General features: G+C 40.0%; 1 protein-coding gene across 1 annotated transcript in view; it reads left to right on the top strand.

Annotated features, from left to right (window-relative positions):
- Positions 1-231: 231 nt before the first annotated feature.
- neo1b (neogenin 1b) overlaps positions 232-27,729 on the top strand; it is a 141,011-nt gene continuing 113,513 nt past the window's right edge. The window contains 1 exon segment of the mRNA XM_082160627.1: positions 232-758. Within this exon segment, the coding sequence (XP_082016753.1) occupies positions 683-758 (76 nt within the window). The 5' untranslated portion in view covers positions 232-682.

Here is a 27,729-nt window from a genome sequence, read left to right as displayed (position 1 = left end):
AAATTATAAAATGTACCCATGGCTCAAAGAAAGATATTTGCTATTTAAGCTACTAAAATGCAGTTTTATTTTAAACAAGTAGTGTGGAATCCTATGTTAGTATTCATGAACACACTGGAATCCAGATGTGCGCATGCGCATTACGCACCAACACACCGTGATTTTTGACTTTCCCGGGCCAAAAAAAAATCCAGAATCCTGTGAGAATCCACGCCTTCTTTTTCACGGACCAATACCCACTACAAACCCCAGTCTCCAGCACCGCACGCCGTGTGCTTATGCTGGATACTCCACTGCGGTTCCGTTAAATCTGATGAACGCGCGTTGAGAAATACGCCGGTTGGTCTTTCAAACGCTTCGGAACCGATTTGCTGCCGCTGCCTTTGAGGGTCGGCTTGTGGATTGACTTAATGCCTCCTTTAAAAGCCCTCCTCGGCTTTTTAAGTTCAAGAAAACACCCGGACCCTTCGGCGTATCGCCTTTGACTTTTGCAGGAGAATTAAATGTTTATTTTTTGGCCACCGGCGGAGCGCGAGATCTTGCCGGTTTGCGGACGATGCTCAGCGTTTTTGTATAACGCACCTTGTCCGTTCTAGTCGGTAAAACTTTACCTCAGAAAGCACAGTGGATAACTTGTGCATTTCTCCGAGATTATTTTGTGTATTTTTTACCTCAGAAAGTGATGGCGGAGCGGGGGGCACGGCTGCTCGTGTTTTTCACAAGTCTCATCGTTCTCCGGTTCGGCGGTGCGGATAAAGGTAAGTTCCGTGTCTCTCGTCCGTTATTAACGTTACGTGCGCCGCGCGGCATCGACAAATCCCCGCTAATGATGATACCGTTCAACGTTTGACAGTCTGTTCCTTCACTAACCATTTCTACCATCTCGTTTACTCTGATTTTTTACCCTGATGTTTATCAAACACAGCCTGGTTACTCTGGTTATATATTTATTTGTGTTTAAGTATTATAGATCTGAGTTGTTAAACGCTTGAAGGTTTAAATTCTGCAAGGGTTCATACATTAACTTGCTATTTAGGGACCGTGACTAAGTAAATCACCACAGGTTGCTTTGAATGTAATGTGTATTGTAAACTTAATGTCAAATTAGCAATAGAGGATTTTGCCAGGCTTAAGTCAATGATCCATACGGTACCATAAGCCATTACAGATGTGGAGGCTGTTGGTAAGTAGGCATTGGAAAGAAGAGCACTTGTAGAAAGCATCCAGCCGTTCATCTATCCATCCACCCACCCATCCATCCATCCACTCCAGAACAATGCAGGAGGTTGCTCTTGACCTCGCCTAAAAGAGCTGTGGTTGAGAGCCTAAAGGTTATTGATTGATTGTTGATGGTAATGACAGGGTCAGACATTTGGGAACCTTTACCGTTGGGAATGATGAAAGGGAATTTTCTGGCTGACTCAAATGAAGATCAGTTCCCTCAGCTGCTGCCACTGAGATTGCTGTGAGGTGAATTTGTAAAATGACACCAAATGTTTTAACAGGAGAAATATTTGCTCTTTTTGTTTTGTTTTTTTGTTCTTTGACTTAAATCTACATCATTTTATGTAGATGGCTACATATGATGAAAGGAGTATTTCCCCCCCTTTAAATAAGGATCAGATGTTATTGGTCTTATCATGGTTGCAGAGTTCTCGGAGAACCGCTTTTTATTTGTTTTAAGCTGAATGGCATATGTTTAGTCTTGTCTTTTCTGTGTTTTTAAAGGATTCTAGATATGGCTTGAATTGGTGCTTTGTACATGTGGCCAGTTTCGAGTTACTAATCATGGCTTCCCTCTGAAAATAAGTTTTTGTTTATTTGAAACACATTTCCCTGAGGTTTCAGACGTGCAGATTTTAAAGCCAAGCCACAAGTCCTCTCTCTCAAAGATAGTCTGCTTGTAAATTCACAATGTTTTATAGAGTTTAGTAGATTTCTTGTTGGTGCTTTAGTGGAAAAAAGCCCCTTGCCACACTGAATTAGGCTCTGCACTTGTGGTACAAAGCTAGTTTATTTCAATATGGATAAAAAAAAGCTGCCTTTAATACAGGACACATTCTTAAATTCAGAAATTGATAGATGAAGTGGAACATAAATGAGAAATGTTTTTAAAAATTGAACTCAATACAGTGTCTTATGCCAGCCTTCAATGGCTTTTCACGAAATGCTTTATATGCAAAGTAGTTGGTTTGATGGAAAGTCCTTGTGAAATTTTGTAAAACAGAATCAACCTTTCCTCTTGTATGGTTTTGTTTTAGTTTAGATTTGACATGCAACAGTTTAGCGGAAGCATCACTTACGAGCTTGTTTTGTCCACACTTCTGTCTTTCAGTAGATGCATGCTGTTAATAATCTTATTGATCGCTCAATTGGAATGATGATAATAATTTGGTGGTGGATTTAAATAATTGCCATGCAAACCTTTGAATCTAACTAGTTACGATTACAATGCTACTCTTCACGTTTACGGAAAGTTTGTTAGCTAGGCTATACCACTACTTTCACAAACGGGTACAAAAACATTTAGGTGATTGATTCACAGCCCACTGACAGGACAAAACTTCTTGCCATTATGATTATGAAGAGACTAAATGATGCTTTTTGCCTCCAAAGTTTGTTTGTAATACATGTTAAGCACATTTGACTTTTCATCCGTTTCTTTAGTGGACATTTCAATGATACATGTAAAATTTGCAGTAAGATTAAATTGATTCAGATGGAGGAAAATCTGTGCACATAAACTTTGTCAGTAAGTGGTGGTGGTTCTCTCAAAGACTTTTTAATTTTCTTGCGTTTTACTGCTCAAAGCCCCCCTGTGGTGAAAATCAAGCTTTTAATGTCGCTTAGGGTGAAATTAAGGTGATTGGGAAACTTTTTGCCATTGCGATGACTTAGAAAAAGGTGTCCCAATCAACCTGAATTCACCCTATATGTCTATGTGGCTTTTTGAATATGCTTTAAGACAAACCATGTGCAAATAAGTCGACAGCATTGCTGAGTATTTTCTCCTTAAAACTGCAGTGAACCAAAGACAGTTTTAAAAACACGCTTTGAAATCGCTGGTGTTTCTGACGTCACAAACTACCTTGTAACCAATCGGATCAACGTGTGATCGTCAGCGATTGGATCTCTGAGCTGAGTGAGTGAGTGGAGGCGGGGCTCATTTGCATATTCATAGAACCGAGTATACTAAGTGAGGCAAGGGTGTCGAGTTACATTCAAGATGTTTTAAGGCATGAATAATTTTTTTTCCAAGGAAAAAACGCTTTGAATATGTCATTTTGGTGATCAAAGATGAGTTTTAAAATGATTGTAAAGCGGGACTTTAATACTGATGCATCATAGAAGTGCTAAAAGGTTTATCAGATGAACACCAGTTTGCCATCTCTAATGCCACTTTGAGAATGGGTCACAATTGTCATGCAGTCTTCGCGTAATTTCTTTTGGCACAGCAGGTAAACACACAAATCTGTAGCTATCTCCATCTCTCATTAGCTGTGTGTGTGTGGTTGGGGGGGAGGTGGAGGGGGTATGGTCTGGAAAGCAAGCTTAATACTCATCAATGTCAGACTGAATGATTGAATGACATTTTAACGCATCCAGTTGACCCCTCCCGTTGCCTCTGTTAGTGGGATATCAACAGCAATCTCATTCACAAGGCTAGAGGGTAAATTTGTGAATCTCGGCACTCACTCACTCTCATACTCTCGTGGTCTGGCTCTTTGCGACCGTGAGGCGCGTAGCCATTTTCTTGCCGCCTGCAGCTGGCTGAGAAGGGGAGAGACAAACACATTCATCGTGGTTCTTATCTGTGTGCTCTTGTGTAAGTGTGACTGGCAGTGGGCAACAGAGTGTTTGGTTCTCCCCGCAGCTGCTTATCAATTTGTAGAGATTTCACCTTCTAGATCGCCTATGGCTGACTGATATGGTGTGTTATTGTAGACGTAGTTGTGAAGTGTGTCGTTTTGTGGATGGAAAGACAGGTCATTTGTTTGTTTCATTTTACTGGGGAGCCTTTTGTTAGATCGGAGTCATTTGAGAGTTAAAGTACCAGCTTGACAGAAAAATAAAGTTTTGCAAGGCGGTCGTTGAAATTCCACATATTTCTGACATTAAAACAGCTTGAACCACTTGACAGAACAGTCTGTTCAAATAGTCTTCTATATCATGTATGCCTTACGTGTGCTATAAACTTTCTTTGTCTTTTTTCCACATATTTTTGCATTTAAAACAACTTGAACTGCTTATTGTACATCATACAGACCAGGGCTGTGCAGCATTCAGGATCTTTTGAGAATATATTAAGAATAAATTCCTATATAATTTATGAATTGAGGTTGCAAACAGGATGCAGAACTGCAATTTGTATTTGAATGCAAGGAAGTAGAAGTTAATTCATGTAACTATTTAAAATTACATTTGCTTCAATGAAGCCTTTAAGTTTTTAAAATCTCTAAAACACCTTGATGTTTGAAGGCCTTATGGACACATATATATATTTGAAGTGCCACATATTGAAATTATGTTTATATATTTCGTCATATTTTATAAACTAACTTTTGTGGATTATAGTGGAGGAACACTTAATTTCCCAGAATGCATTACCTGCAATTTCCTGCCATTCCAGTTCAACTTCCTAATCCAAATCAATTTAAATTCCAGTTCATGAATTGAAAGTGAGCCAATTCTTTATTTCTGAATTTTGTATCCTGGTATCTTTCTAGATAATATGTTTTAGATGTGCTATTTATTAACTTAAAATACTTTTTCGAATGATTTAAGTGAAAGCAATGGCATCGCCATTGTTATATTCGTCTCCATTCTTAAATGTATTAGGGTGCAAGTTATGATTGGTCACGTCTTTAAACTGTCCATTCTGATTCAAAGCCGACTGAACACTCTTGCTTCATCGCAAGCTTAACATTTGATCTCTTGTAGAAAAATCGAGTTTGTTCTAGAGCTGTAAAGTTAAGTTTGCAAATACATTTTAGTCTGGAACACGTGTTGAAACTCTGCGGTTTGGTTTTTGTGGAGCCACTGACATCCATGAGTGTGGAAAGGATGGAAAATTCCTGCAGGAGTGTTGCTGTTTGCAGTTGGAGGGCGTATTTGTCCTTCTCAATATAGCTTTTCACTAGGCGGACCCTCACTCTCAGCCTCTTACTGGGAGAGGTCAAAGCCCTGAAAGACAAGGGTCACCCTTGATTTCTCCTTCTGTGGTCTCACTGAATAGAGAACTCTTGCTGGTTGTTATTGCTTTTCCAACACCTCTCCTGGTTTTTTTTTGGGGGGGGGGGGATCCTGCTTGTGAAGAATGTCTAGATTGAAGGCGGTTGTGGCGAAGGAATCATTTTAATGAGGTCAGGAGAGACCTTGCTGAGAGGATCCCAGTGTTTGACCCTTGCTGTGAGGGTCTAGATGCATGGCTTTTGTATGGATTGAAGGTCTTAACAGCTGTCTGAGAGAACCTGAACAAGACATAACTAAACCAAGCTCTAGTCGTACACCAAATCATCCAAAATCCAATTTGACATATGCTTGATTTCAATCTGTTCTTGCTCTTTTAAGTTGATTTTATGGATTTGTGTCCATCAAAGCTTTCTCTGGTAAGCATCCATACTGATGCTCCTCCTTTTTCCCCCGTCATCCTGATTATTTGATAATTTGTCCTTACAAACTCGGCATATGCTCTGTGTCGAATAGCAATCACTCCTGTTCACCCCCTTCCATAAGTGCTGTGGTTTTCCCATTGGGTTTAGCAGGAGGCTATGAATAATGGAAGAGAACCTTAGCTGTCTCTAAAACGGTGATTAATTGGTTTAATTTGATCATGTTGTACCGTTCGGGCTCCGTACACCACCTGATTTGTTCTCCACTTGCTAATGTCTCAGCTATGAATGCACACTTTGACCCTCCTGTAAATGAAAGTCCACTTAAAGAGACTGAAAATGTCATTATTTACTCGTTCCACAAACCTGAAAAAGTAGATGTTTTGAAGAATCAATGGGGTCCAAAAAATGGATCGAACTCCTTTCACTTTCATCGTATCAAAACACCCAGACATGTCTCATCTTTTAGTGTTTCACAGAGAAAGTCAGACAGGTTTGGAAAGACATGATGGTGAGTAAATGATGACCGAACTTTCATGTAATTTCTTCAGAAGATTGAAATGGCTCCATCTTTTAAGAAACTTGTTTATTTCGCGGACTTAGTACTGATTTCTGGATAGAGTCATGTCTTTTGAGCTGGCCTTTGGAAAGTAAATGCGATGGCCTGACATGGTAATTGATCTCTGATTGGTAGGTTTGTGGGTATGTAACCATGGAGAGAGTTTTCCAGTTCTCCAGGCCACATGCTAGATGCCTCCCGCTGATATCGGCTCACTTAGTCTCTGTAGGGAAGGCAAATTACTGCCATTCTTCTGCAGAAACCTGCTGAAATGTAGTTAGCCATTTATAGGTCTGAACACTTAGGCCTAATTTAATGGATGGCCTCACTCTAACTCAAAAACACAGGTCGTTAGATTAGTTATTGATCATTTTTACTGCTCGAAAATGTTCATTTTTATCTTTGCAAACCTCAACTATTCCCAAAAATACACCTTATTGTGATACATCCATTGACTAAAGTATCTGAGAGCAAGCTAATGACATTCTGTGTAGCTTGTAGCCATTGTGCTTTGATTGTTTCTTTCATACCTTGAGCCAAGCCACAATCCCTATCTAAACCAATCTCTGTGTTGTCTTACATCTTACAAATGACACATTTAAAAAGGGCAGCCAAGCTTACGTTAATGTCCCTTTGTACTCCACATTACCGTAAGGCTATAAAGGGCATCCAGGCTCAGAAATGACTGGCGAATGATAAACCGGCCTTTCCTCCTCATTAGCTTTATGGAAGAGACGGGCTTCGCTTGACCCTTGAAGAGCTGATGTTGGTCATGTGTAGCCGATAGCAGAGATGTGTTTGAAACACAAGAAGGTTACAAATTGTTGTGGAATTATTAAAAAGTTAGTTGTTTGCCTGAGGCTCTTGTTTGTTTGTTCTTTTTTTTTTTTTTTACATTATGGCCCATTTTTGGGAAAACGTTGTGTTCTTGTTCTTTAGCATTAGACCTAGTGTTAAGTTTTCCTGTTGCGAGTCAAAATTTGCATGCAGTTTACGAATAAGCACCGACTAATTGTCACCAACCTTCTGATATGCAAAATACTTTTTGATGTAGTATTCTTTGAAACGTGCAGTTCCCGCTGTGAACCCAAAGGAGGTAAGTGAAAATAAGAGCGTGAACTTTCCACAAATAACATAATTTTGATCCAACTGCTGAAAGGAAAGATCAAATTACCTGAAATATTTAATAAATAATCATGCTAGTGTTTTATGAATGACAGGCCAAAATTCTCCATTGCAGACTCTGTGAGTGCCTTCTGATGAGAATTAATTAATTTAATGATAGTGTTGTTTTCCCTCATGTTGTCAGGAAGCCAATTAATTTCATCAAGTAGCGGCAAATCGCAAATATTTCGCAGGGTTTATCTCAGAAGCTGTATGTAGTAGCCTTACTGAAAGAAATTGCTGTTTTTGCTAATTAGACATGATTGAAGGCATGTCAGGAGTATATACATAGAGCTATTATGGCAGGACACATCCATCAAACATGCACCGACTCATTGAACTCCTCCCAGGGGACACTGATTAACCCTTACCCGGGATGAAATACATAAATTGTGTGCCTTTTTCCCCCCCTGCCGTTAGCGTGTACTGTCTGTTGCGTATATGAAGGCCAAGACGTGATTTAATCACTGGTGGTTTATACGCTGGGTTCTTGGTGCTCCGTCCTTGCTGTGCATACATCAATTACACACACAGACGCACATGTGCTTTAATAAGCCTGCAAGTGTGCTGTTGCCAGTAGTAGTGTCACTGAGACTGATGGTTGTGACAGCAGGCGGGTGATAATTAACCACGATTCCTGCTATTCGCTTTCTATCACACACACTTACTTACACACACACACACACACACACACTTCTGAATGGAGCTGGATAGAGGCAGGATACATTGTGTGTGCGCATCTTTTTTTAAGGGGCACAAATGGTGCTCTAAACAAACCAGGGTCGTTGGTGCAAGCGCTCCCTCAGGGCAGAGCAGGTGACTAGCATTAGCTAGTGGGTGGTTTGTCCTAGTCTAATTAAATCTTAGAGAAGTAGCCTCCACATATCCTTTTGCTAAGACATTAGATATGCCCTTGATCATCCTGTGGCTATTAATATATTAAACAAAATGTAATGAAGCACATTAAAGGGTCTTTTAAACCACATTCTCGTCATATTTTAAGAGAAATGTAGACTTGATTTGTATCTCTCATGGAGACTTGTTTCCAGTGCAGGAGATCGGAAATGTCAAGTGAAAAAAACAAAACCTTTTTCAGGATTAATAACCAGTGGGCTAATATCGCCGACGATTATGTTTAATTGGGAGGAGCAGAAATTGTGATCATGATTAGAATATGATTGATCGTGCAGTCCTACTCCAAAGTTTCTCGACGTATCCCAGCGGTAACTTTTCCACAAGATGTAATAAGTATTTGATGTCCCCAGTGTGTGTATGTGAAGTTTTAGCTCAAAATACCCCACAGATATTTTTATATAGCATGTTAAAATTGAGCAAAAACGCACTGTTTTTGTGTCTGTCCCTTTAAATGCAAATGAGCTGCTGCTCCCGGCACAGAGGGCGGAGCTTCAACAGCTTGTGTCCTTTTATCTCACACACACACGCACTGAAAATTTAAAAAACTTTGAGCCTTTTATGTTCAAACCGGAGTCAGACAAAGATGGAGAGACTCAAGAAGAAGTGACAACATGTAAAAGCAACAGGACGTTTCTGAATGGTTAGTTGATGAATTTATGTAGCTTATGTGTAATCTTCCAGTCAATGATTAGCATATCCTGTCTTGATAATCTATAAATCGTGTTCCGGGGGCGGGGTTTATGTAAATTCTAGGGTTGGTGATGTCACTAACCCGGGAGGAATGTGGTGTAGTCTCTACCAGCCGTTTGTTGTAGTCCTTAAAAAGTGATTTCTTTAAAAGCAAATATCTCCCTTTGCTTTGAACTTTGAGCGTCGTAACTTTGCAGATGTTGTTTATGCTCAAACAGCAACATTACACACTAACTAAAGTTAGAAAAGTCAAATCATAATCAACCACCCCTTTAAATACTGGCAAGATTTTAGGCAACAGGAGCCCAAAATAATGACTACATTTTGACATTGACAGTAACAAATATCCTCACCCATCCCATTGGAAAAGGAAAGTCATTTTGTGTAGAGTGATTCGAACTTAATGTAACACCCTTTGTACAGGTGAGCAGTGTTTCTCGTATTTAAAGAGCCAGTAAAATTAGTTCTGGAGTTATGGTTCTCTTTGTGTTTTCTGAGGGCCACAGTTTGTTACTCTGATGAGTGTTCCTTTGGGGAAGCTATTGTGCGTTATGCAGGAAGCCAATAGGAAGAGCTGATCATCTGTCTGAACTGCCTGTGTAAATATGGCCGTGTGTGTGTGCGCGCATGAATGAGTTGAAAGAGTATTTTGGCTTAAAAGACCTGAGATCAGAATCAGAATCAGAATCAGAATCAGAAAGAGCTTTATTGCCAAGTGTGCTTGCACCCACAAGGAATTTTTCTTGGTACTGAAGCTTCCAGTGCACATATACAAATACAAATACAACAAGAAACATAGTAATACAAATTCTAAGAATAAAATATATAAAAAAAATAAAAATAGTATAAAAAGTCAAAAAAGGGGTCACAGTTGGGTTTAGTCTGAATAAACATTTACAGATTATGAACATATTTACAGTATGTTGAGTAATATGAATTATAATATAAATATAAATATCACCTGAGTTAGAGAATATTACACTAGACAGTGGGAGTCTAGTGCATGTTACAGATTATGAACATATTTACAGTATTTTGAGTAGTATGAATAATATAAATATAAATATCACCTGACTTAGAGAATAGAATATTGCACTAGACAGTGGGAGTATTGCACTTACAGGCATATGCATTGGGGGGCATGTTAAGTGTTCAGAAGGGAAATGGCCTGTGGAAAGAAACTGTTCCTGTGCCTGGATGTTCTTGTGGCCAGTGATCTGTGTCGCCGTCCTGACGGTAACAGTTCAAACAGGGGGTGTCCAGGGTGAGTGGAGTCTGTGATGATTTTACCTGCTCTCTTCCTCACTCTGGAAGAGTACAGGTCCTGGAGGGTTGGCAAGGTGGCACCAATAATCCTCTCTGCAGTCCGGACTGTCCGTTGTAGTCTCCTGATGTCCGATTTGGTAGCTGAACCAAACCAGACAGTGATGGAAGTGCTTAAAACAGACTCAATGACAGCTGAGTAGAACTGGATCAGCAGCTCCTGTGGCAGATTGAACTTCTTCAGCTGGCGAAGGAAGTACAGTCTCTGCTGGGCCTTTTTCACAATGGAGTCAATGTGATTTGCCCACTTCAGGTCCTGAGAGATGGTAGAGCCCAGGAACCTGAATGACTCCACTGCTTCCACAGTGCTGTTCATGATGGTAAGAGGGGGGAGTGCTGGGGATTTTCTCCTGAAGTCCACAATCATCTCCACTGTTTTGAGCGTGTTCAGCTCAAGGTTGTTATAGCTGCACCAGACAGCCAGCTGTTCAACCCCCAGTCTGTAAGCAGACTCGTCACCATTTTGGATGAGACCGATGACGGTGGTGTCGTCTGCAAATTTCAGGAGCTTGACAGAGGGGTCTTTAGAAGTGCAGTCATTAGTGTACAGGGAGAAGAGCAGTGGGGAGAGAACGCACCCTTGGGGGGCGCCAGTGCTGATGGTGAGGGTCCTGGATGTGAGCTTCCCCAGTCTCACTCGCTGCTGCCGGTCCGTCAGGAAGCTGGAGATCCACTGACAGATTGAGGATGGCATGGAGAGCTGAGTCAGTTTGGCTGTGAGAAGATCAGGGATGATGGTATTGAAGGCCGAACTGAAGTCCACAAATAAGATCCGTGCATAAGTCCCAGGTCTGTCAAGATGTTGCAGGATATAGTGCAGTCCCATGTTGACTGCATCATCCACAGACCTGTTTGCTCTGTAAGCAAACTGAAAGGGATCCAGCAGGGGTCCAGTGATGTCCTTCAGATAGGCCAGCACCAGTCTTTCAAACGACTTCATGACCACAGACGTGAGAGCGACAGGTCTGTAGTCATTAAGTCCAGTGATTTTAGTTTTTTTGGGAACCGGAATGATAGTGGAGCGTTTGAAGCAGCAGGGAACTTCACACTGCTCCAATGATCTGTTGAAGATCTGCGTGAAGACTGGGGCCAGTTGGTCAGCGCAGGCTTTTAGACAAGCAGATGAGATGCCGTCTGGGCCTGAAGCTTTCCTAGTCTTCTGTTTTTTGAAGACTCGGCTCACGTCCTCCACACAGACCTTAAGCTCAGGTTGGATGGCAGAAGGGGGGAGGAGAGGGGTTGCAGGAGGTGATGGTGGATGTGTGAAGTGCACATCAGAGCGGGTGTGAGGTGTGAGTCTGGGCTTCTCAAACCTGCAATAAAATGCATTGAGAGTGTCGGCCAGTTGTTGATTCTCCACAGATCGGGGGGATGGTGATTTGTAGTTGGTGATGTTCCTCAGGCCTCTCCAGACTGATGCCGGGTCGTTGGCTGAAAACTGGGTTTTCAGCTTTTCAGAGTAGCTTCTTTTAGCAACTCTGATCTCCTTTGTCAGTCTGTTTCTGGCCTGGTTATACAAGATTTTATCCCCACTTCTGTAAGCATCCTCTTTGGCATGACGAAGCTGTTTGAGTTTCCCAGTAAACCATGGTTTATCATTAGTGAATGATAAGAATGTCCTGGTAGGAATGCATGTATCCTCACAGAAACTGATATATGATGTTACAGTATCTGTGAGCTCATCCAGATCGGTGGCTGCAGCTTCAAAAACAGTCCAATCAGTGCAATCGAAGCAGGCCTGTAGATCCTGCTCTGCTTCATTGGTCCATCTTTTTACAGTCCTTATTACAGGTTTAGCTGATTTCAGTTTCTGCCTGTAGGTCGGTATAAGATGAACCAAACAGTGATCAGAGAGCCCCAAAGCTGCCCGTGGGACGGAGTGATACGCATTCTTTATCGTGGTGTAACAGTGGTCCAATATATTACTGTCTCTGGTAGGACATGTAACATGCTGTCTGTATTTTGGCAGTTCACGGGAGAGATTTGCTTTGTTAAAATCCCCAAGAATGATTAAAAGAGAGTCTGGGTACCTTTGTTCCATTTCAGCTATATGTTCAGCCAGCTGTTGTATCGCCGCGCTCACACACGCGTCTGGAGGAATGTAAACATTCGCGAGAATGAATGAGGAAAACTCCCGTGGCGAGTAGAAAGGTTTACAGTTCATGAAATGCACCTCTAAGTTAGGAGAGCACATCTTCTTCAGTGTTGTTACATCTGAACACCAACTTTCGTTAATGTAGAAACACAATCCACCACCTCTCGTTTTCCCCGTTAGTTCCGCGATGCGATCCGCTCGGAACAGCTGAAAGCCCGGCAGATGTAGTGCGTTGTCCGGTATGGCTTCACTCAGCCAGGTTTCAGTGAAGCACAGAGCAGCGGAGTTTAAAAAATCCTTGTTAGTGCGGGTGAGGAGAAGAAGTTCGTCCATTTTGTTAGGAAGAGATCGGAGATTTGCAAGATGAATACTAGGGAGTGCAGTGCGGAGGCCGCGCTCGCGGAGTTTCACCAGCGCGCCAGCGCGCTTCCCGCGTTTGCGTCTGACCGCGCGTTTGAACAACACCGCTGCCCCTCCGACGAGAATGTCCAGTAAAACGTCTGAGTAATCAAAATCTGTAGAAAAGTTGTCTGGTGTGTGTTTCCTAATGTCCAGTAGTTCGTCTTTGGTGAAACTGATAGGAAAAGAATGACTAAACGCAGAACAAACCAACAAAAACAACACAATAACTGGAGAGCTCCACACCGAGGCAGCCATCCGCGGCGCCATCTTCGCGGCAATAACATAGACAATAACATAGACACAGTCAAATAAATTTGATGTGAAACAAGTCTGCAAGAGCTAGAACAACCTTACATTCAATGCGCCTCATTCATTAAACTCCAGTAGAATGAATTTGTGTTTCAAACTATTTGCTTAGTCGCATTAAACTCAATGCTATATGCTTTACACTAGAATGCTTTTAAGAACAATTTACGCAAATTCAAATGCAATGCTTTACATAAAAATGCCTTTACAATCAATTTAAATACATTTTTAATGGGCAAATACCACTACATCTCGTCCAGCGAAAGTCTGTTGGCACATTTTGTATACATGTTAGCAAACAACACTTTTACAAGGTCTGCAATGCTTTCCTCAGTAAACTTTTGTCTTGTGAAGGCCTCAGAATAACCTTGTTGGGGAATGATGCCCCCCCATGTAACATAAGATTTGAGCAAAAGTTCTGTATCTCTTTTTTACTTTATTCTTCATCTGTTCATTGTTACGATCTATCTCTGGCATCATATTGGCCCTGACGGTGAATTACGGCATGTAATTGAAAAGCGATGGGGGTAATTTAACGACGTGTACGGCTCCCCGGTGACCTGTGGAAAGTGTTCGCTTCCCCTTATTTTCCCCTTTTCCGCATCCGATGCCATGATTGATGGCCACAGTGTTTATCCAGAACCTCAGCGTGGAAGAGAATGATTGGCCGTGACCAATTCTGTTAGTTGTTGTGGGGGGGGGGGGAGGGTTTGGAGGCTCGCTTTTGTCCCATGATACGTCTGTGTCGTTTCAGGACGTGCTGTATTAATGAAAGCCAAGGGCCCGTTTATAAACGCATCGTCAGGGAAATGAAAGCTGTGCTTTTAAATGCAGATGATTTTGCAGCTCCATTATAGTGGTTAACCTTCCTTTCTAGCTTATCTCACCCAGAATCCTCAGAGGAGAGCCGCTCGGAGCTGTGAGTCATAGTCTTTTTGTTAGATTACGTGGGTGTCAAAAGCAGCGAAAATATTGCATCCTTGCATGAGTTTTAGGAATTGCAGATGCGACTTTGAGATTCTGCAAATGTCATTGGTGCCCTCAACTCTAGGAACGTTATTGCTGGAAGAAAGTCTTTGTCAGACTTTCCAGGAAGCGTCCGTCGTGGGTGGGTGTTTAACTAAGCTTTCGGGTTTGGCTTCCAGTTATTCAATTCTGCAATCATATACCTTCCCTAAATTGGAATTACTCAATTTCTACCTTTCAAATGCACTGAAAAGGCTGTTCCACGTAAACTCAAGTTGCATTGAACTCTATGGAGAGACTATAGCTTTGAACCAACTTTCAATTTCAAAGCATAGCCAATGATTTCTGGATAATTTGCATGAAATAAAAACAAATGGGAGACTGCACATCAAGATTCAATGAGTTGTACTACACTATAAAGATATGACATACAGAGAATAATCATTAGAATATACACATTCTATGCTATTAAATACATGGAAATTGTCCTCCTGTAACATTTTTCATGTTGTTCATGTTGTGGTTGAAATGTGTTTATGTTGATAAGTGCGTTGAATCTTTGATGCAAGTGATGTGAAACGGCCTTAAAGGAATAGTTCACCCAAAAATCTAAATTGTAATGTATTCACCCTCATGTTGTTTTAAAACCACTTCACTTTTTCTACTGGAGAACCTGAAATAATATATTTTGAGAATTTTTTGTGTCCATATAATGAAAGTCAACTGGACCCAGTTTTGTTTAAACTTCAACATTCTTCAAAACCTCTCCTTTTGTGAACTGCAGAAGGAAGCCATACAATTTGGGACAACATGAGGGTGAGTAAATGATGACGGAATTCCTCTTAATGGGTGATTTGTATCCCTTTAAAGCATCTCAGGGTCTCTAAAAATGTCAAAATGCTCTTTATTCTTTACAATTTAATTGTACTATTGAATCATAGATGTTTTGATTAATGTCTCTCCAAGGTCTCACCAAAGCCATGGTTTCTTTAGACACTCATGTAGCCTTCCTTTTAAACCCCCGAGCTACATTCTCTCTTTTTCAATGTTGTCCTTTTTTTTTATGTTATGATGGATTTATCCACTGAAAAAACAATTTACTTTCCCGGTGCAATTTTGCCTTGACGACAGTGATAGATAACAGAGATGTCAGTTTATTAACAGTTCCTGAGTAGTTTATTCCGCTCGCTTTGAGGACCAGGATATGTTTTTTTTCCTCCCATCCAGAGAGTTTGAGCATACATTTCTTTAAAGCCGTTCTGAGCGCCTGCTGAGAAGAGATAAAAGGAACGCAGTGGAAGAGGAGAGTTCGACTCTAATGGAAGGGGCAGTTGCAGCCAGGTAAAAAAACAGAGATGGAGATGAAAACGAAGCCATGGACGGCTAGTTCCCAAGCTTCGTGATCCACCCAGCATGGGCTCCACCTAGAGATTATTTCTGATACAAGATCATTCCTTTGACCTACACCAATAAATAAATCCAGTTAGTCTTTGTAACAAGACCTGGGAGCCACTTCAGTCCCTGTCCATCCATACCTGATTTGTTTTCTAGTAGAAATGGAGACGGAACCAATGTTTGTGCGCCTTTTATTTTACAAACCACAAACCATTCATGCATGAACAGACTTTCAAAACCTATAGTGGTGCAATGATATGCACTTAACTTGTCCAAACTTGGACTGTTAGTGATTTAAAAAACAATCAATATCTCCAACAATCAAAACATTTTTCATCTTTTACCATGAATGCCACATTTTAGACACTTAAAGGGATACTCCACTTTTTTTTGGAAATAGGCTCATTTTACAACTCCCCCAGAGTTAAACAGTTGAGTTTTACCGTTTTCGAATCCATTCAGCCGATCTCCGGGTCTGGCGGTACCACTTTTAGCATAGCTTAGCATAGATCATTGAATCGGACAGGACCATTAGCATCGCTCTCAAAAAAAATGACCAAAGAGTTTCGATATTTTTCATATTTAAAACTTGACTCTTCTGTAGTTACATCGTGTACTAAGACCGACGGAAAATGAAAAGTTGCGATTTTCTAGGCTGATATGGCTAGGAACTATACTCTCATTCCTGCGTAATAATCAAGAAACTTTGCTGCCGTACCATGAGTCCAGCAGGCGTAATGATATGACGCAGCGCCTGAAAATAGTCGACCCTATCTGGGGACCCGCCAGACCCGGAGTTCGGCTGAATGGGTTCGAAAACGGTAACTCTGGGGGAGTTGGAAAATGAGCCTATTTCCAAAAAGAACCTTTTTCGTTTTAAGACATGTTCACACCAAGGATGATAACTATAACCATACAATTTTAACAAAAAGAGAAAAGTGAAGTTCACATCAACTACAACACAAGAGTCTGAACAAATATTATTGGAATTGCTTTCAGAATCGCTGATGAACGAACGATAAAAACATTGATAATTCAATCCAACTTTAAAGAGCTTGAACATCTTTAAAAGCAGCAGATAAAAAAAAAAAAAAAGGTGTTTATTATTATTAAGTGCTTTATTGCACTAAACTAATGCGTTATTTTGGCAAGTTTGCCAAGTCTAGATGTAAGCGATCGAGGTGAATTCGTAGTTGTGGAAGTGCTGAGGAAAGCATGTTGAAGTGTGTGCGCGCGTGTGTGTGTGTAATTTACAGCACACAGTTTTCCTTGTTCTGCTTGGAATCAGTTATTTATTTCCTAATGCCTCAGCTGTGTTTTAATTAAGGATGTGTACTGTGTACCTGAAAGTGAAAAATAAGAAGTAATCAAAGACTGTTCAGATCAAAACCGGTGAGACTGCAGTACAATTAAAAACCCCTGCAGTGCAGACCCTGTATCGAACAGATATCCACCATTGACCCAGTTTGTGTTCCTCTGGGACTCTCGGCGCTTGTAGAGCCCGTTTAACCTTCTCCAGCTAATGATGGCGGTCAGGTAGGAAGCGCAGGCACAGGACGGTGAGAGAAAGTGTGGGTATTATTAACTTTGTTTTATCAGACGACTCCCTATGGGTTCGAGCGCTTTGAGGCGCGAGTGTTAATTGATGTTGTTTTAAAAGCCTTTGTTCTAAAGAATAACTGCAGAATTGGGAGACCAGCACACTTTTTTCTTTTAAGGATGTTAAAGCTTTAGGGAAGCGTCTATATTTTTATGCTGATATTCCGCATAAGGCTTTCCATTAGTGATTCGATCATCACGGCAGCACCAAATATCATGTAAATTGGGCCCGAAATGTAGGCTAAACCGCACTCGCAGCGTTGGCTGTGGTCTTCTGCGTGTTTACTTTGGCATTGTTCCTGCAGACACTTTGCTTTTCTTCTTATCTCAGACTGCCATTCACCTGAGTGTTTCTGTGCGTGTGATTGTTTTGTGTTTTCTCTCTGTAATAGCTTTTCTAAGTCCGCCATGCTGAACAATCGTCATACATGAAGCCATTTCAAGGTTGTCAGCATTGCCCAATAAGCATCAACATACTCGGCAAATCAATTGAAATATACTCCTTGATACATTGTCAATGGATAATGCACATCTGTTTTGAAATAATAAATATTTTTTAGTGAACATTGTGCAGAATAAGAGTTTACATTTGATTGCAATCAAATTGCAAAGAACTTGATCATTAGAAGGATAGTCTTTAACAAAGTTTTAAACATTTCATACACCCCTTGCATGTTTGTTTAGCTATTTTGTTTGTTTCCAGCTACCAGTAAGAGAACTCCAAGCTCCATTTGCCTTTTTTTAATTCCTTACGGCATATTTTCCCCCAAATCAGCACAGAAAATGCCGATAAGTCTGAGCTACCCTGCTTTCTAGGTATTGGCCATTGCAATTGACCGTTCACAAAGACCCGGCCCCTTTAGTTACTGTTGCCACGCCTCTCTCACGCAGTGAAATGCATAGATATCATATAATAAAGGCTAGATGTCTCATCCGCGCTGCTGGCCAATGGAGGTCGACGTCCGCACACGGCGGCCATCTTGCCACAGGGAGCTCGCTCACTCGTAACATTGTGTTAATGGTGCATGTACTTTTTAAATAACCATAACTTGCTCAATTTTCAACCGATTTTCAAACGGTTTGGTTTGTTATAAACATCAGAGATGTAGTTATGACACTGCATACTTAGCAATAAATATAATATTATATATTTAAACATGTTCAAGCATCCAGAATTATAGCCATGTTAATAGCGTTTGTAAGAAACCAAACCGTTTGTAAATCCGTCAAGATTTCAGCGAAATAAGAGGATTTGTGTTCGTGCTGATCACTCACCTTACTTCAGATACCACAGAAGCTTCCCTGTGGCAAGATGGCCGCCGGTGTGATGCTGTTCGAGACGCCGCCTTAAGACATCTAGCCTTATATGGATATCTATGGTGAAATGTACATCGCGGAGCAGAGAGGACACTGACAACACTGACAGACAGGACAGACCAGGTCACTTTTGATATGAAACAAAGTCTCAACTTTCAAGTTTGGTCATTTTTTTAACGAAATTTAAACAAATACCGTTTTGTGGCTCTTTAATGTGTCTGACAGATCGCTGTAGAGCCTCAGTTAAAGCTGCTCGTGAACTGATCATCTCTTCCTTCTAGTTCATTTATAGCATCAAATAAACATGAATGAACATGAGGAGTGTTGTTTTAACCGCGGAGAGACGTCAGTACACACCGTTTTTCAAGTTCAAATCCTCCAATGCTAATCTACTAACTCTCCTGACTGCTTTGTCGGACACAAATGGCGGATTCGGCGGTTTATGATTGGTCAGATCACCTGTCAATCAAACTCCCTGTGAAGGGGCAATAGAGAGCCTAAGTCCCGCCCCTCCGCTTCCGGCTCATGGGACCTTATTTCGGAAAAAATCTGTATGGTAGTCAATGGCGAGAGACAACTTATCTTTTTATTCCATCTGAACTGTGCCCTTAATTACACATATGATTTTTGTCAATTTAAAAGATAATTATGAAAGTCAAGAAAGTCGCAGTTTGTCATAAAACAGAAGAGTAACATTTAGTTTTATGCGAAAATCGCTCAATGAACTACATCTCTTGTCTCGCACGATGTACGTCACCAACAGTCTGTGTGCAGTCCGGTACAAAACACTCAGGCTTGACGGCGTAACGTTACGATTATAACGTAAGACAAAGAAAAAAATGACAGACGTTAGCTTCAGTAAAGTTAGCTTCATTCATTGAGAGAAAAGGTATGACGTCACATGTGCGCCTTTTGGGTTTGTAGTCTTTGTAAATACGTATTTTCACAGTCTTATACCTCAACAGTTTTACATCAAACTGCGACTTTCTTGACTTTAAAATGTATCTTTTAAATTGACAAACATCATATGTGTAATTCAGGGCACAATTCAAAACGAGATCAAAATATTTGTTGTCTCTCGCCATTGACTACCATACAATATTTTTCCGAAATAAGGTCCCATGGTGGTCCACTGAAAGGGGAGGGACTTAGGCTCTCTATTGCCATTTTATTTTATTTATTTTTACTGTAAAACAGCCTACAGTTAGACAATAGTTTTTTTTTTTTTTTTTTTTTTTAAGCTATTGAACCGTTCAGATTTTGCATTTTGTAGATTTTTTATTTCTTTTTTCCCTTTGTTTCCTAAGAACTTCCTTTACATGTAGTGAGAATCACTGTAATGCACCTCCTCTCATGTCTTTATCGGCCGACAGTTCGTTCAGACCTCTGTTTCCCATCCCATGAGACATGATTTGTTTCCTATTGTGATGTTATATCTCAATGTGTCCAGTTTGTGAAGCCGCTTCATTGTGAGGCTGAGCTCCAGTATTAAGTGTTAGTATTGTGTTTTTGGAGAGCTGCTCTCTCCAAAGGGCTTTTGTCTGTCAGGCTCTCTCTGCTGCTGAGATGTTCGGTGTAAACCCGTCCTACACCACCGCCCCCTTCCCCTCCTGATGCCGCTGAACATGAGCTCCTAAATCAATGAGAAAAGGGCAGCTTGACTGTGATGGGCCTCACTTTAAAAGACCCAAGGAATGAGAGGAGGAGGGGCGGAGAGCCGAGAGACTACATATGTGGGGGTTTTCTTCATGTGTACACAGACATACACACAATCCAGAGGGCTTGGTGAACATCAGTCACTTCAGTGCTATTCTCATGCCTCTCTGGAGAGAGAGAGAGAGACTGGAGACTTCAGCTGGGAATTACTAAAAAGCACCATAAAAAGTATCTTAGAAGTAGTATATACTCAACTCGTGCTGTAGTCCAAGTCTTCTGAAGTTGTTTGATAGCGTAGTGTGAGGAGCAGACTGAAATTTAGGCTGTGTTTCAAAAATATTGCTCTTTACTTTCCCTATACATTCAAATTTGGCACATTGGACAGTTTTTTTCCCTTCATTTCAGTGCCTTTTTTTTCTTTTTCTTTTTCATATATATATTTATATAATAAGAAAAATATTCTCTTTATTTATTTATTATATATATATATATATATATATATATATATATATATATATATATATTTTTTTTTTTTTTTTTTTTTTTTTTGGGGGATTCATAAATTACAATTTAGAGTTATTACATTTTTTAGTTAAGTATTGGCCTTTTATCAGTATTCTCCAGAATTGCCTCCGGAGAGGTTCCTCTGTCTGTCTTGTTTGTCAGTCTTGTGTTGTTGGAATCAAAATGTTTTTCTTTTTCAGACTAGTAGCTACTTATAGTGCAGCTGATGATGGCGGACCACACACACACACACACACACACACACACACACACACACACACACACACACACACACACACACACACACACACTCTCTCTCATACCATCAGAGCAGGTGTTCAGTAAACATCCCGCTTTAAGAGCTGTTCACTTCCTCAGCAGGAGTCTTTCAGCCCACACACACACACACACACACACACACACACACACACACACACACACACACACACACACACACACACACACTCTGATGGCTCTGTGATGATTTGAATGTTATTGCTCAAAGATTGCTCTTTTATAGCTCAGGAGATATGTTCCTGGTTCAGTGCGAGTTAATGACCGCATCTATGGCGTAATGCTGATCGCCACAGAAAATAATTATGACTCATCTGTCTTTTTTTCACTTTCTTTTCTTAATCGAGGTGGAAATCTTGGCTACTTAAAATGGAAGTGCATGGCCAATGCAATTAGCATTGTGTTTTAGAAGAATAGCCACAAGAGTAATTTGATAGAATACAACTTTGTCATGAGTAGAGCTGTCCCCTAACAGACGACTAAACAATAGTCGACCAAAATTTTATTTATTAGTCGTTAGTCAAAAACAAAATCCATTCGTTCCATCCAAAAATCCAAACCTTCACCTGTTATCCATCGACCTCATATTGCTTATCATTTGAAACATGTAATTTGTAGCAACTTTTACATGGCCTCTCGCTCTAACATTAACTTAACTCCATTATTAGCCACATATAGTGTTTGTGCGGAGTGTGGAAGCTAAAGTATTAGCGCATTTACTGCATGATATTGAGACGCCGGCGTGAACACTTACATTTTTTCCTGATAACAGCGGAAACAACTTGAAATACGCTGTTATTTATGGTCATACAGAGAAGAGTAATACATAATTCGAATACATAACATCAAAACGTTGTGCTTTTGTAACATAAAGAACACAAACAGGATTCGCTTTCTGCCGTCTCGGTCTTCATGAACACGAGCGCATCACAAAAAAAATGAACCGAAACTTAGGGCTTTGCGGCAAGCTTTATGTGTGTGGGCTTGACTGCGGAATAAGCTATATATAATACACCCCCACCCCCACCCCCCACCCCCTGTAAATATTTTAAAAAGTTTATTAGTATATTAGTTGACTAATGGCTACTAGTTGGCTAGTAAAATCTTTAGTCAGGGGTAGCCCTAGTCATGATAACACTGAGCTGGCTGCTTTCACACCAGACATGCAAGAATACTGTAAAGATGAATAAAGCACTATTTACCCAAAGGAATTATTTTGGTAATGCATAACCAGCCACCTAGAAAAGTAGTGCCACTGCTAAATGGCCACTTTACAGCTCAAATAATAAATGGGGTTTTACTGAATTATTAATGCAATTCATGAGCTTCATTTCTGCTTTCAACTCTATGGAACAGTAGCCCGGTTTACTTCCACTATAAGTGTGTGTGTGTGTGTGTATATATATAGGGATGTCCCGATTAAGTGTTTTTTTTCTCCAATCTGATCCAAATCACTACATATAGAATATATGCCTATACAGAGTTCCGATCCGATACTTGTATTTTCTTAGTGCTTGGTGCACACAAGTTATTAAAATCAATAAAATGTATAGAGTGGGATTGGGTTAAGAATGTTTCCTCTGTTTATATATATATATATATATATATATATATATATATATATATATATATATATATAAACAATTATTACATTTCTTAAATATTATTTATTTAAGAATAAATATTTGAAATATTTGAAATAAATTAATATATATATAAATAAATATATATATAAATAAATATATATAAATAAATATATATATATATATATGAAGAGTTCAGATGCAAAAGCCTCTAAATGCCATCTGAAATTTCTTATAGAATGATCATTTTTATCAAGCTTGTATATTTAAATTCAATAATTTCACTTAAATCGCAATGAAGATTACCTATTAATTGTCATTTAAGTGAAATTACTGAACTTAAATATACAAGCTTGATAAAAATGATCATTCTATGAGAAAATTTCAGATGGCATTTAGAGGCTTTTGCATCTGAACTCTTCATATATATATATATATATATATATATATATATATATATATATATAAATAATTCATATATAAATTTATTTTAAATATGATATTAATTTATTTTAAATATGATATTAATATAATAAAAAATATTTAAGAAATGTAATAATTGTTTATTTCTTATTTTATATATAATATATATTTTATTTTTACTGAGGGACAAATTACCATTATTTTGCGATAACTGAAATTACACCAGCAGACCCGTCCATAAAGATGAACTCGTATTAAACTGGAAACATTCCTCTGTAATGGTGTTTTTGTCGGCACGTTTCATGTGCGTGTTGTGGTTTGCTCTGTTTGGAGTTCACTTGGAGTTTAACAGTTTGTCGTGAACGTTTACCTCACAAACAGTGAAATAGGATCCTCACGATCCACATTCTGTTGCTCATTCTTCTCTCTCTGCCTGTGCATTATTAGATTTGTGGTTTCTTTTGGATCATCTAATCGCACCGATGAACTCAAACCCGGCACCGCCCCCCTTTCCCGTCAGTAGTTCTCACTCGACTTGAGCCTGATTCTCTTTATCCACCTGCCTTTCTCCTGCCGGGTGCAGTCGCTGGGAAAATAGAGCTCGCATGAAGAACCACTTGAGTGAACAGCAGCTCTGAGAGAACAAGATGAAGCCAAACTCGTAACTCGGGCTTGTATGAAGCGAGCGGCTCGCTCTGTTTCGCTTGAGATGGACTGACCCTTATTTCTGAGCGGCGTGGCCGTGCCATGAGCAGAATTCAAATGAGCTTCTTGATGTCAGTGCTGTGGAAAAGTTCTGTCAGATCCCAAAATGAACGGATAAAATATTTATCTGTCATAAAGCGGATGGTTCCAGCTGTAAAATCTGACCGGATCAGCCACTTTGAAGTAATTTCGGCAACTGTAAACATCCTACAGCCGAGCTAAAGACCTACGAGGAAGATGATTTATTATTATTTATATATTTTTTTTTTTAACTTGTTTAGAAATGTCATCCATTCGCTTTATTTGATGTTGTCCATTCCAAACATTCGAATCATACATTGGCACTCCTTTGTTTAACTAGGATGATCCTCAAAAAGATGCATGCAAAAAGGCATGAAAACTAACCCATAAGCCTTTAGCATAATGTTTTTACTGTAAGCATATTTATAGCTATTGCAGAAATCTCGTAGGTTGTTCGGACATGATCATATTTGTCCAGATGTTATTGTTTTCACAAGACACAGATTGCTACAGACAGGTTGAACGTACATCTCTGTTTTTAGCAAGCCTGTGAGAGCAGCGGAAACGCTTGTTTCTGGGTCTAATGTTTGCTTTGATATGCGGTAAGCTATCCGGGGCCTTTGGCAGCGCTGTTGCCGCTGGTTTATTTATTCGAGGATGAATTATACACGCTGTCCTTGGTGGAAAAGCCCTCAACTTGAGTCTGAATTTGGGTTGAGAAACATCGGCGGAGTCTTGCTTGTCCAGAAGTTTCTCTTTGAATGCATCTGTTAACATATCTCTCTCTATATATATGCAGTATATATATATATATACACAGGTTATGTTGCATCAGTAAGTAATTGCCGTTTTGTCTCATACTTGCATTTAAGTTCGATTTTTCTAAAGTCTGTTTACTTCATCTCCAGAATCAATAGAAATGGCTCTTTGTTGTTGTCTGATCTAAGACCAGTTGTGATGCTTTATTTACGATGGGTTCCAGTGGTGTTTGTTCACTTGAAGTCGCCCCGTGTCAGCGTTTAATGAAGACCCCTGCCTCGTGCTTCAGGTCTCTGGCCGGCGTTCTGTCAGCGCTGAGATTTTTACTGGCATCCAGGGCCTTTCTGCAAACAACTTTCTTCATGGAGACCGCCATGCTCCCTTCTCTGGTCTTTGAGCCTCGAGTCTCCATGGTGACGCTCATTAACTCTCCATTCAGTGCTTATTAATAACCCTTCCCAAGACAGGGTTGGAGAAATGGCTCTGCGTGTGAAAAAAAAAAAATTTGAGTTTGTCTCAAGTCCTTGACTACCTGTCATACAGTAAATTATTGTCCTTTCAATTCCTGGCCCGCCTTCCCTGCTAATATTGTTACATGTCATTTATTATTCTTGATTGAATTGGCTGACACTCCGTGTCAAGTTATTATGAGGTTTCGAGAAGTAATTTGTTCTGCTGTGAATGTTTCGAGTCGGTTCACAGTAGTTGTTTAAGGCGATGGGATGGGATTGGATCGGACTGTCCATTTCAGTAAATAATTGATATAGTAATGTTTTGGAAGAAATGAAATATCATCTTGTGTTATATAGTATTGTATATAATACTATGTGAACACTTTAATTTAATGTAAAAACTTTGAGAGATATATTTATTTATTTATTTATTTATTTTAACTCAGTGTTTTTGAAAAAAGTTTCCGACAGCATTTTTGATAATTTCACAATTTCATTGCCCTTAGAATATTTTGTTGTGTGAATATCTGAAAAGAATGATATCTGAAAAGACCCTCTGCTTTTACACAAAAACATTTAATTCTAGCTTCATGCATTCCTTTTTTATCAACACTTGAACGTGGGTAAGTTTAATAAATAAATAAATAAGCAACATTTTGAGCAAAACGCTGAGAAAATCATGTTTTTGTCCAAGAATATGTCTGGATGGTATTCAGGATGATGATCAAAACACACAGATGGATTAGATCGAGTCCATCAACACACTTAAAGCTTCACAGTCCGGTAGCTCGCCCTGGGTCAACATTTCATTCGGTACCGTTAGGCAGTTTTTATGTGCCGTTTAATGTCAATAATCGTGTTATTTTACATGTGCATCTGCTTGCATATGCGCAGAATCAGAAACAAGCGAGGGCATGTGTGTTTTGATCAGGAGATTCTTTCAGAAGATGTGTAAAAGCGGGAAAGCGTTATCTCACAAATGACGGAAAGTTTCATCAATGGGGAGAAAAGAGTTGAATATTTTTCAATTTATTTGAATTATTTTTGATTATGCATTTTTGTGGATCAAAGACATTTTTATGCATAGGAGAATTAACTCAAAGGTTGGGGTCACCTTGTCTAAATTTCCTGCGGTAAATGCATGTGTAATAAAGTGACTGCGGGCTACGAGATAACCATGCATAGGACAATATTGGTTTTGTAACCTTATCTCTGACAAGCCGTAGGATTTGTGCCAGTCAGTCAGTCTGTCCTGATATAGAGTGTGTGTGTGTGTGTGTGTGCGCGAGCAAGCGTGTCACAGCTCTTAAACATGTCCTGGCAGAGTTTGTTTGCTGGTGGGCATATCAAGTGTCTTCCAAAGTGTGTGAGCGCGCTCGTTTTCTCCAACTGAGACTATGCCCTCGCGATCACCTCATGTGACCAAAGCAATTCCGGTTACACAGCCAGAGTGTTTATTTATATTGGTGTTTTCTCACGTTCCACCCACTCTGACACACACACACACACTGGTCCCTGGCGAGCATCTCAGAGGATCAAATCTCGTGTTATGGCAGCCTTTGCATTAAATTAATTTAGTTATTAATCGAATCCCTCTGTGCGGCACGATCCCGGTGTCTCGCTGTCATGGCGACGACCCACCTTGAGATCTATTTGCATTGTAATGGGATGGTAATCCAGCGTTTCTTTCCCTATTCATCCGCATCTTTAAAATGCCTCCGCACGGAGATGTCAACTAATCCGGCCTGGAGAAGTTAAATCCACGTAAACGCTTTACAGTCTTGTGCTGACCTGGAGTCAGGGTGGCACACCGTTTCAGTCAGGATATAACGTTTGAAAAGAGTGTTAGGTGAGGTTTAGTCTAAACTCATTTTTGAGTGAAACAGTGTTTTTTAATGTGCAAAAGTATCCGAAAGTCTTGGAGGGATGGAGTTAAAAATGAAAGGCGTGACTGATGTCAGCCAGAAATGAAAGATGACAAAAGACTGAGAGATGACAAAGAAAAAGATGTAGTTATGGTGCAAATCAAATCTGGTGAATATCCAGTGAGACTGACATGAAAATTGCAATAATTCTTGAGTTTTTACACTGAAATCACATTGCAAAATCTGATATGCAAACAGGGTAGCACTTTATTTTACAGTCGTACATACAATGTACTTATTATAGTTATTATAATAACTAGGTACTTAAACTGAACCTTACCCCTGTAGTTACCTAAGAGTACTTTCATAGGTAAGTACACATACTCTACAATTAAGTGCAACTACAAACAGTTTATTTTAATGTATGAACGTGGTCCAGATCGTTCTCCGATTCATTTAAATGTTGTCTGTGTGCATCAGATCCGTCTCGCATGATCAGCTCCTGTTGTCCGGATCTGATGTTCTGAAGGTGTGTGTTGTGTAAATCCTCCAGACTGTTGAAAGCATTACGTTTGTGTTCACACTGAGATGTGAATCTTCACAGCAGAATGATGAAGCTGTGATTTGGTGGTTTCTTTCTCTGACTCAACATGCTGCAATTTCTTGCTGAACATTCACTCGTTCCTGAAAGATTTATAGATCATTCTCTCTCTCCCCCCTTTTTTTTTTTCTTTTTCATGTAGCATGCCTCACTTTTGTCCTCCTTCGACTTCAGCACAGTTTTAATTCATCAGCTCAATTCAGATTCTCACCTTGAGATCGTGTCATGTTTATTGTTGTTTAGTCCCTCAGATTAAAGACCAATTTTAGAGATCCATGTTAAGCATCTCACCATAGACAGACCCTCCTTCCCTTGGCTTCGGCCCAAGCGGCTCCATAAATATCATCTCATCCGTCCAGGGTGACGATGAATTATTTAGCTCACAGTTCAGGCATCGTGGTTTGCACTTGTGACCACATTCTGTGGGTTCAGGAGACGTCACGTGATTCGCAGATTCACCTGCACGTGAACCCTCGGCATAAGAGCCCCGCTGCTTCACATCACAACAGAGCTTTTCAATAAT

The sequence above is a fragment of the Leuciscus leuciscus genome (assembly GCF_965113295.1).
Source record: "Leuciscus leuciscus genome assembly, chromosome: 25".
In the NCBI taxonomy this organism is placed as follows: domain Eukaryota; kingdom Metazoa; phylum Chordata; class Actinopteri; order Cypriniformes; family Leuciscidae; genus Leuciscus; species Leuciscus leuciscus.
Note: the sequence above shows the minus strand (reverse complement) of the source record. Positions and strands in the feature narration are given on the sequence as shown.